We start from the raw sequence: 10,242 nt of genomic DNA, 5'->3' as shown, positions 1-10,242 counted from the left end.
ACAAGATAATAGTATTCAAAGGCTATTCTTGAGGTGGGATAGGGCATTCTGACCTCAATGTGATGGAGACCAGTTGGCTTTCTCTGTTCCCTATTTATATGCAGTGAAATTACCTGGAACCTATCTCTATTTCTTAGAATCTTTGAATTTAAAGTTGGAGGTTATTTTAGAGACACCTCACACGTATGTATCGATTTAGGTTATTGGTTGTTTTTGCTTTGTTTGTTTTCCTTTAAGTTTTGCAACCTGATTTTCTCACTGTAACCTGGAAGGTGAGTAGGGCAAGTATTGTTATTATACCCATTCTACAGATGAGGAAACTAGTAGCCTGAAGGATTAAGTAACTCATCCAAGGTAACAAACTGACTCCAAATCCAATGATCTTTCCACATCTCATTTCTGATTCTTCTCCTGCTTTTTTTTAAGAGGGCAACTGATGATTCAAAAATCGTCATGGCAAAGGTTATCACTGAAAAAAAGGAGAAAATTCCCTGCTCATGAATGACCCAGGGAGAGAGAGAGAGAGAGACAGAGAGAGAAAGGGAGAGTGGAGGAGGGAGAGAGAGACAGTTAATTTCATTAGCCACACGGGTCCTCCCTGTCTTGCTGGGTAGCAAGGTGGTGATCGGGATGCTCTGGGGAAACAGACCAATGGAGCAGCGGCTGATGATGACTTTGAAAAAGACTTGACCCCGAAGTTCCAACGTGGAAAATAATTTGCAAAAGAAAAAAAAAAGTGACAGTCGCTGTTTATTCTAAGACCGGCTGATTGTTGTATTTTTTTTTCCTCCCAAAATCTTGCCGGCTTCACATTTTCATGCACCAAAGCGATGCCAAAAATATTGCTGCAACCCTTACCTGACAGTCTTCCAGCGTCTCACCCGCCAGTGAGCGCGGGGGCGGGAGGGGGCGGCGTGGGAGGAGCGGGCGGAGCAGCCCAGGAGGCTGCAGCGGCCGGTTCCGCTGCGGGTTGCCTAGGTCGGCTTCTCCTCCAGGTCCCGGGGTGCTCCAGGTCCAGAGCTCCCGCAGTCAGTCACTCCGCGCGCACGCGCGCTGCTTCTCCGCCCGACTCCACTACAGTCCCTCCCCACCCCCTCCCCCAATCATTAGTTGCGCGACAAGGAGTCGGAGTAAGCCGGCGGGGCAGTGGAGGGAGGGGGAGGGGGAAAGGGGCTCCTGACCACGTGACCTCCCCTAAGATGGCGGCGCCCAGAGTTGTCCACCTGGTCCTCAGTAGAGGTAAGAGCCTGGGACGGACTGAAGCGCGTATGTGCACACAGACTCACGCGCGCGCACACACACACCACACTCACACTCACACATACACACTCACACACGCACTCCGGACACGTCGGTGCCTTAGCCAGCGCGCGCAAGCGCACACGCACGAGTTACAAGTTGACACTCAGATTCACCAAGACTTATAGACATGTTTACACACCTGCATCCTGGCTAGGTCTCGCCTTACTCTCTCTGTCTGTCTCTATCTCTCTTAGTCTCTGTCTCCCTCCTCCACTTTCCCTTTCTCTCTCTATCTCTCTCTTCCTGCTCCGCTCTCCCTTTCTCTGTCTGTTTCTGTCTCGCTGTCTCTGTCTGTCTCTCTCCCTCCTCCACTCTCCCTTTCTCTCTGTCTCTCTCTCTCTCCCTCTCTCTCTTCTGTCTCCCACCCTCTCTTCTCTCTACTCTCTTCTCCCTCCCCCCTATCCCTCCCCTTCTCCCTCCTCCTTTCTCTCCCCCAACTCCCCCCCTTCTCTCTCTTCCATATCCCTCTCTCCCCCAAACCTTATCAACCCGCCCGCAGTTACTACTTCAGATTCAGTGTAAATTTCCTTTATTGTTTTTCCCCCTTAATTAGATGCTAAGACTTGGGGAAATGTCGCTTCAGAGATTGCTGCTGGTGTCAGAGAGTAATTTAACTAGTATTCATAACCATTTTTATGAACATCCTCAAAGATAAGAGGAATTTATAGAGTGAAAGAAGTGCTGGATTTTCCCATACAGTGGAAAAAAAGTGCTGGATTTAGACTCCAAGTAGAGGACCTAGGTTCAAATCTTGCCTCTACTACCCATTATGTGCCAGGAATCCTACTAAGCTCTTGAGGGACAAAGAGAGGCAAAAACTAGTCCCTACTCTCAAGGAGCTTATAGTGTATTGGGGAGACAACAGACAAACGACTGTCTACAAACAAGATATGTATAGGATAAGTTGGAAATAAACAACAGAAGAATGACACTAGAATTAAGGGGAATAGCAGGAGGTGGAGAATGAGGAGAGAGAGCATTCCAAGCATAGGGGGTCAGCTAGACCAAATGCAGAGTTGAGAGTGTCATGTGAGAGGAGTAGCAGGGGTCACTGTATTTCAGAGTACATGGTAGGGAGTAAGATGTAAGAAGATGGGAAGAGAGGTGTAGGGGCAGGTTATGAAGGGTTTTGAAATGGCAAACAGTATTTTTTTTTTAATATTTGAACCTGGAGATAATAGAGAACCACTAGAGTATATTTACTTGGGGGGGGCATGGTAGAAAGTGTGTGTGACATATTCAGATCTATGCTTTAGGAAAATTAATTTGACAGCTGAGTGGAGGATAGAGTGGAGTGGGAAGAGACTTGAGGCACGGAGACCAACTAAAAGGCTACTGAAATAGTCCAGGAATGAGATGATGAGGGACTATATCAGAGTAGTAGCAATGTCAGAGGAAAGAGTAGTAGCAATGTCAGAGGAAAGAAGGGAATATATAGGAGAGATATAAAGGTAGGGAGATAAGAAAGTTAGGGAGAGGGAAGAGTTTGAGGGCGGGACGGAGATAATAAGTTCAGTTATGGCCATGTTGAGTTTAAGATATTTATGGCATGTCCAGTTCAAGATTTGTGAATTTGAGTGAGTGCCTTTATGTCTTGGTACCAGGCTTTTTTATTTGTAAAATGAGAGACATAGCCTAGATGAGTTCTAAGGTCCCCACTAGCTCTGATTCTAAGCTCTCTGTATGACCTCCTCTTCTACTCCTGTGATCTTGGTCCTGTCACCCACCAAGATCAGGCTATCCTAGGTTTCCAGAACTTATGGAGATTTATTCAGCAGCCATTGTGGTTTAATGGAAAGATCTTGGGTTCCAGTACTTACTCTCTCATTTACTGAATATATTTGTGTGTCTCATTTTCTCGTCTATACATTGAGGGGGGTTGAACTTTCTACTCTAAATGCTATTAAATGGATTTTAGAAGGTTTACATGGGAGTGAGGTGTTACAGGTATATATCCTTATTCTTCTTAATCAGGGAAATCTGTTAGAATTATATTAGCTTCCTAGGTTTTGGAGACAAGTAAGGTTGTTCCAAGTATGGGGAATGTGGTACTTTAAGTCAGGACACAACTGGACAGAGAAGACAGGCAATATTGCACCAGCATATATACAAATGAAGAGGTAAATTGGAGGAAACTGGTTGAAGGGATCCCTCTTCAGACTTCAGAGTAAGGAATATAGATTTGCTGCAGAGGTCTGTGAGGAGCCACTGGAGTTTTTTAAAAAATGAATGAAAAAGCGTCAAGCCTTTTGTGCCAGGCAAATGCTGGGGATCAGGCCTGGGTCTGTGCTTTCATTGGTGCAGGGATCACCTGGATAAAGAAACTTCTATCAGTGCACCCTCTCTATAGCTTATAGGCTTTAAAAGTGTTACGGAATTAAATGTGTCAGGAGCAGAATTTAAACCCTGGAACCAGGACTTCCTAGCCTTGAGCCCAGCTCAAACCATGCTGCCTCTCAAGTGCTGGGGATACAAGTTAAAAAACAGAGACAGTTCTTAACTCTCAGGGAGCTCATGTTCTAGTCAGAGGAGACAATACATGTAGGAGGGACCATCTATAGGGCAGATAGAAAGGCCCAGGGGTCCTTAGATTTCAGTGGTAAGGCTGATGACAAGGCCTAGGGCTCTTAACACTGTGTTGTTTTGTTCAGTCATGGCTGACTCTTGGTGACCCAATTTGGGGTTTTCTTGGCAAAGATACTGGAGTGGTTTGCTATTTCCTTCTCCAGTTCATTTTACAGATGAAGAACTGGTTCATACAGGGTTAAGTGGCTTGCCCAAGGTCACACAGCTCGTAAGTGTCTGAGGCCGATTTGAACTCAGGTCTTCCTGACTCTAGACCCAGGGCTCTATCCACTGTACCACTTAGCTGCCCTTTAGACTAATGTAGCAGATCACAAAGCAGTCCCCAGGGGTCTGGAGGGTGTAGCAGCAGAGGAATTAGGAAAAAGAATGTGAGAGGTTGATAGTGGAAAGTATTTAAAGTTAGGAGAGCTAGATTTTAATCTGGGTTCTCTGTCCTATGCTCTTTACCCACATGGTCACAGCCATAGTTCAGGTCCTCATCACTGATCTGCTACATTCTTGCAATGGCCTCCAATTGATCTCCCTGCTTCAAACCTCTCTTCACTCTGATCCATCTTCCACCTACCTGCCAAAGTGATTTTTCCTAAAGCAGAGTTTTGAACTTGTCATTCCTCCATTCACTAAACTTCAGTTCCAGGATCAAATGTAAACCTCCTCTGTTTGGCTTTTAAAGCTCCTCCTTACTTGGCCTCTTCTTACCTTTCCAGTCATATTATACTACTCTTCTTCATATACACTACAGTCTAGCCAGATTGGCCTTTTTGCTTCTCATATGCGACATTTTCTCTCCCCTTGTAAGTCCTGAATACCTGTAATGCATTACCCTCTGACTTTTGCCTCTTATAATCCTTCCTTTCATTCACAACTTAACTCAAATGCACTTTCTTTTTTTTTAATTTTTAAATTTTTTTAAAATTTATTTTTATTTTTTATTTTTTAGGCAATTGGGGTTAAGTGACTTGCCCAGAGTCACACAGCTAGTAAGTGTCAAGTGTTGGGTCTGAGGCCAGATTTGAACTCAGGTCCTCCTGATTTCAGGGCCTGTGCGCTATCCACTGTGCCACCTAGCTGCCCCTCAAATGCCACTTTCTACATGATCCTTTTCATTCTCCAAAGTGCCCAGGTACTAATTCCTTAATTACTTCCCCCAGTTATCTTGTATCTGGTTTATCTACTTTGTACATAGGGCAGATAAGTGGTGCCAGGACTGGAGTCAGGAAGACTCATCTTCCTGAGTTCACATCTGGTCTCAGACTCTTACTAGCTGTGTGACCCTGGGCAAGTCACTTAACACTTTGCCTCCTGTAAAATGAGTTGGAAAAGGAAATGGCAAACCACTCCAGTATCTTTGCCAAGAAAACTCCAAATGGGATCACAAAGAGTCAGACATGACTGACAGACAACTCCAAAATATCTGCATGTTGCCATCTTCAGCTAGATTGTAAACTTCTTAGGAGCAGAGACTTTCACATTTGTCTTTTTGTCCCCATTGCCTGGCACATAATATGTGTTTAATAACTTCTTGTTTGTTGATAGATTTATTAATTGATGATTACCACCACAGTTAAGTCACTTAATCCTTCAAGAACTCAGGTTCCAGTTCCATAAAATGAGTACAATATGATTTGCACTAACTACATCTCAGGGTTATTATAAAGAAAGTGGTTTTTTTTTAAACTTTAAAGTGCTATATAAAGTTAGTTATTGTTGTTATTTTAGATGTTCTTCTAAATTGGTTGGAAGGGAGATGAACAAGAGAAATGAAGGCTGACTTAAAGATGACCATGAGTGAGACCAGTCTGGACCAGACAGTCCTGGACCAGGAGTGAAGAGGCCTGAGTTCTTTTTTTCAGATCCACTGTATTACTATGAGAAAACCAGTTCTCTGTTTCCTCATCTGTCAAGTAACTAATTATTCCTAATATAGCTATTTTATAGGGTTGCTGTGAAAATCAAGTTAAATCTTAAATTTAAAAATATTTTCAATACTTCAAAGTATTACATACTTTACAAATATAAGGTATATACAAAGTATATGCAAATTATACTTTACAAACATAAGATGTTAAGTTATAGTCCAAGCAGGACCCAGACCAGAAACTTAGTGTTAGAATGCAGCATAGAACAGTGGGAAAAGCAGTGGGTCGGGGAGTCAAAGGACTTGGGTTCAAATTCTTTTTCTGCTGCTTATTAGTTATGTGACTATAGACAAATCAATCTACTCTCATAGGCCTCAGTTTTCTCATCTGTAAAAGGAGGACTCAAAAGTCTTCTCCAGCTTTTAACTTGTAAAAATAAAAATAGAAAGGAAGCAGAAGGAAATAGAAATTGCTGACTGAATGAAATAAAAACTGGATGTAAGGACAAATAAGATATAGGCACCTCTTATAAGGCTAGGGGAATAATAATAATAACTAGTATTTTTATAGTATGGTTTAGCATGATATAAGGGAAAACATGATATAAGGGATTTTAGGGAAGGGATGAAATTTAAGCACTAAACTGAATTGGGGATGAAGAGGGTCCAGGGAGTTTTGTGGCATAGCTCTGGTTGTTGTTAAGTCATTTCAGTCATGTCCAATTCTTTGTGACCCCATTTGGGGTTTTCTTAGCAAAGATATTGGAGTGGTTTGCCATTTCCTTCTCCAGCTCATTTCACAGATGAGGGAACTGAGGCAAACAAGGGTAAGTGACTTGCCCAGGATGACACAGCTAGTAAGTGTCTGAGGTCGAATTTGAACTCAGTGACTCCAGGCCTAGTACTCTATCCCCTATACCACTTAACTTCCCATATAGTTCTAGTTGTTTGGTTGTTGTTATTGAGTAGTTTCAGTCATGTCTAACTCTCCTTGGCCCCATTTGTAGGAAAGCATTAAAGTAATAAGAGAAACACTGACTTCTCTTTGCAGGGGACAGTTATTTTAAATTTTTGAAAGCTCTGATTATGACACATGGGGGTTGTCTAGACAGTCTCAGGAAAGCAGATGACTGCTTAGGAATCAAGGTAAGGTTTGTGACTCCCCATGATGCTAGCAGAATGTAAGCTCCTTGAGGGCAAAGTCCATCTCAGTTTTGTCTTTGTATCTCCCAGTGTCCAGTACATTACAGACGTTGACTAAATTCTTATTGAATTGAATTGCTCTGATAACATTGTTAGGAATTAATTGATCTGGAGTATATAGAATAATGAATTCTCTTTCACTGAGGTGAAGAGAAGATATATTAATGGGAAGAAGTCAGAGTGGGGGAGTGGAGTGTTGGGAAGAACTTACTGTGGAGTCAGGGTCCTTGGGTTCAAATCCTACCAGTAATGCCCTTGGGACCTTGGGTAAGTTAGCTAATCTTCCTGCATCCACATTTCCTCATCTGTAAGATGAAGGGGTATGGCTAGATGGCCTCTGATCTAGGATAGATCTATGATCCCATGAACTCTCAGTAATCTAGTTTGTGCATTATCTCTGGCAGACTTGTAGCCTGTCTTCGCCTTGCCCAGCAGCATGCTATTTGACAATTCTTTCCTCTGCCTGTCAGTGTGTCCTCAGTGAAGTCAAACTAACTTTAACTTTAAGCTAACCGAGGCATAGTCAGGAAAGCAGATCTTCTGCAAAACTGTATAATTATATAGTACTGTGTCAGATAAAATAATAATAAAAATTCACATTTATGTTAACACTTTAAGATTTCCAGAATGCTTTCCTCGCAGGAAGCCTGAAAGGTAGGTATTGTAGGTATCATTATCCCCAATTTGTTGATGGGAAGCAGGCTCATTAAAGACTTTTTCAGGGTCACATAGCTAGTAAGTACCTAAGCCAGAATTCAGGCCCAGATCTTCTCACTTCAAATCCAGCAGTCTTTCTAATAACCATGATGCTTCCAGAGTTATCTGTTGTTTTGGATAATTTGTGCTGGTGTTCTATTCCACTAGGGTTGATTCTAATTGCCTGATAGTATGAGGCTAGTTTTAATAAGGTGTCATATATATGTTATGTATACTTCTGTTGAAAGACAGGTAATAAGAATGTAGCATAATCTTTGTCATTTATTGAGGAGAACCCTGATCTGACATGATCTGTGCTTATACAAATTCAGATGTACTTTGAGTTAAATCATGTCCCTGAAACCAACTCATACACCTCTGTGCCCTCTGTAATAAGTTAACCCACGAGACTAGTGCTAGTCAGCCAATCAATCAATCAACAGGCATTTCTTAAGCTGGTTGTTTTGTGTACCAGGCCCTGTGCTAAGAGTTGGTGATAGGACAAACATAAAACTGTCCCTGCCCTCAAGGAGCTTAAGAATGTAATGTAATATCACTACTAGGTCTATTTCCAAAGATTATTAGGGAAGAAGAAAAGAACTTATATGTTCTAAAACGTTTATAGCAGCTCTCTTTGTGGTGGCAAAGAACTAGAAATTGCAGGGATAGCCATCAACTGGGTAATGGCTGAACAAGTTGTAGTATATGATTGTGATGGCATATTGCTGTGCTAAAAGAAATGATGAACTCAATGATCTTAGATAAACGTGGAAAGACTTACACAAAATAATGAAGAGTGAAATGAGCAGAACCAGGAGAACATTGTGTACAGCAACAGCAATATTGTTTTAAGAACGACTTTGAGTGAGTAAGTTATTTTGACTATTTTAAATACCCAAATTAACTATAAAGGATGGACGAAGAAAGGCACTATCTATCTGTATCTAGAGAAAGAACTGATAAATAGAAATATGTGTAGCATAATTTTACATACATAATACCTATTTGTGTCTAATGGTGGTCATCTGGGAGGAGATGGGAGAAGGGAAAAAAAAAGAAAAAAGAAATTTACATGATAAGTATTGTATAATTAAAAGGAATAGCAAGTTATACATAGTAGATTTTCAGTTTCATGTGCAATCATCTTTTTTACTGTACTTTATTATGGAAATGCATGTTTTATTCCGTAAATAAAAAATAAAATAAATTTTTAAAAAAGAATGTAATGGGAAGACAGATTGTAATGCAAATAAATATGTAAGAATATACAAGACCTATGAAAATCCAATTCCCTTGGAAGGGATCTCACTAGGACCTGGGGGGAGCAGGAAAGGTTTCCCACACTAGGTGGTATTTGAGCTGAGTCTTGAAGGAACCCAGGGATCCTAAGGAATTAGAGGTGAAGAAGAAGAGCATTCTAGGCTTGGGGGCAGCCAGTACAAAGGGGCCAGGGTATAAGGACTATGTGCCCAAGCAGAGAAGGTTATATTTTATCCTAAAGGTAATATGGAAACTCTAGAGTTCTTTGAGTGGGGGAGGGTAACATAATCATACCTGCCATTTAGGAAAATCACTTTAGCAGTTATGTGGAGGGTGGATTAGATTGGGAAGAGTCTTGAGGGAGGGAGACCAATTAGAAGGCTATTTCAATAGTCCTAATGAGAGGTGATGACAGTCTTAATTAGGGTGGAGGCCGTGTAACTGGAGGGAAGTGATTGTGTCCAAGAGATGTTGTGGAGGTAGAAACAAGATTTGGCAACTGATTAGATATTTGGGGTTAGCAAGAGTGAGGAATCAAGGGTGACACCAAGACTATGAATCTGAGTTGCTGTAGGATGGTGGTGTCCTGACCTGAACAGTAATAAGGAAGTTCAGAAGAAGAGTGGGTTTGGGAGGGGGATGTTGGGGAAGATAAATTCCCTTTTTAGACATGTTGAATTTAAGATGCTTCTAATCAGTCAGTCAGTAAACATTTATTAAGCATCTACTGTGTGTCAGTCACTATGGTAGGTCTTTGGGAATACAAAGAAAGGCAAAAGATTGATCTGAAGGAACTCACAGTCTAGTGGAGGAGACAACATGCAAGCAGTTCTGTACAGACAAGCTGTATGCAAGATAAATTTGAAATAATAAATAGAGGGAAGGCACTAAAATTAAGGGGGGTTGGGAAAGGCTTCCTGTAGAATGTAGGATTTTAGCTTGGACTTGAAGGGCTGCCAGTAGGTGGAGGTGAGGGGAGAGAGTATTTCCAGCATGGGGGACAGCTAGAGAAAATGCAGGGAATCGGGAGATAGAGTGTCTTGTTTGAGGAACAGCATGGGGGGTGGGGGTGGGGGTAGAAGGTATAAAAAGACTGGACTCTGGGCTTTGAGTGACAAACAGAGGATTTTATATTTGATCCTGAAGGCGATAGAAAACCACTGGAATTTATTGACTAGAGAGGTGACATGATCAGGTCTGTACTTAAGGAAGATGATTTTGATAGCTGAGTGGTAGATAGACTGGAGCATCCTGGGATGCTAATTTTTCTGATGATTTAACATTTAACAATATCTTCAAGGGTAGAGAAGGCAACAAGGGTTGAAAAAGGGCAAATC

General features: G+C 41.8%; 1 protein-coding gene across 6 annotated transcripts in view; it reads left to right on the top strand.

The window, feature by feature from the left end:
* Nucleotides 1-1,183: 1,183 nt before the first annotated feature.
* The window catches only part of METAP1D (methionyl aminopeptidase type 1D, mitochondrial), an 87,611-nt gene continuing 78,552 nt past the window's right edge, over nt 1,184-10,242 (top strand). For 5 of the 6 annotated variants that reach the window (XM_027865694.1, XM_027865695.1, XM_027865692.1 and 2 more), the window contains exon 1: nt 1,184-1,239. Coding sequence is in view for 1 of the 6 variants with exons in the window: in XM_027865693.1 (XP_027721494.1) it covers nt 1,200-1,239 (40 nt within the window). In the remaining 5 variants the exon portion in view is untranslated. The remainder of the gene's footprint in view (nt 1,240-10,242) is intronic. The other variant, XM_027865693.1, reaches the window with a different exon arrangement.

Source organism: Vombatus ursinus, unplaced genomic scaffold (genome assembly GCF_900497805.2).
Source record: "Vombatus ursinus unplaced genomic scaffold, bare-nosed wombat genome assembly UNPS02014779.1, whole genome shotgun sequence".
In the NCBI taxonomy this organism is placed as follows: Eukaryota; Metazoa; Chordata; class Mammalia; order Diprotodontia; family Vombatidae; genus Vombatus; species Vombatus ursinus.
This window is presented reverse-complemented; position numbering and strand designations above follow the sequence as displayed.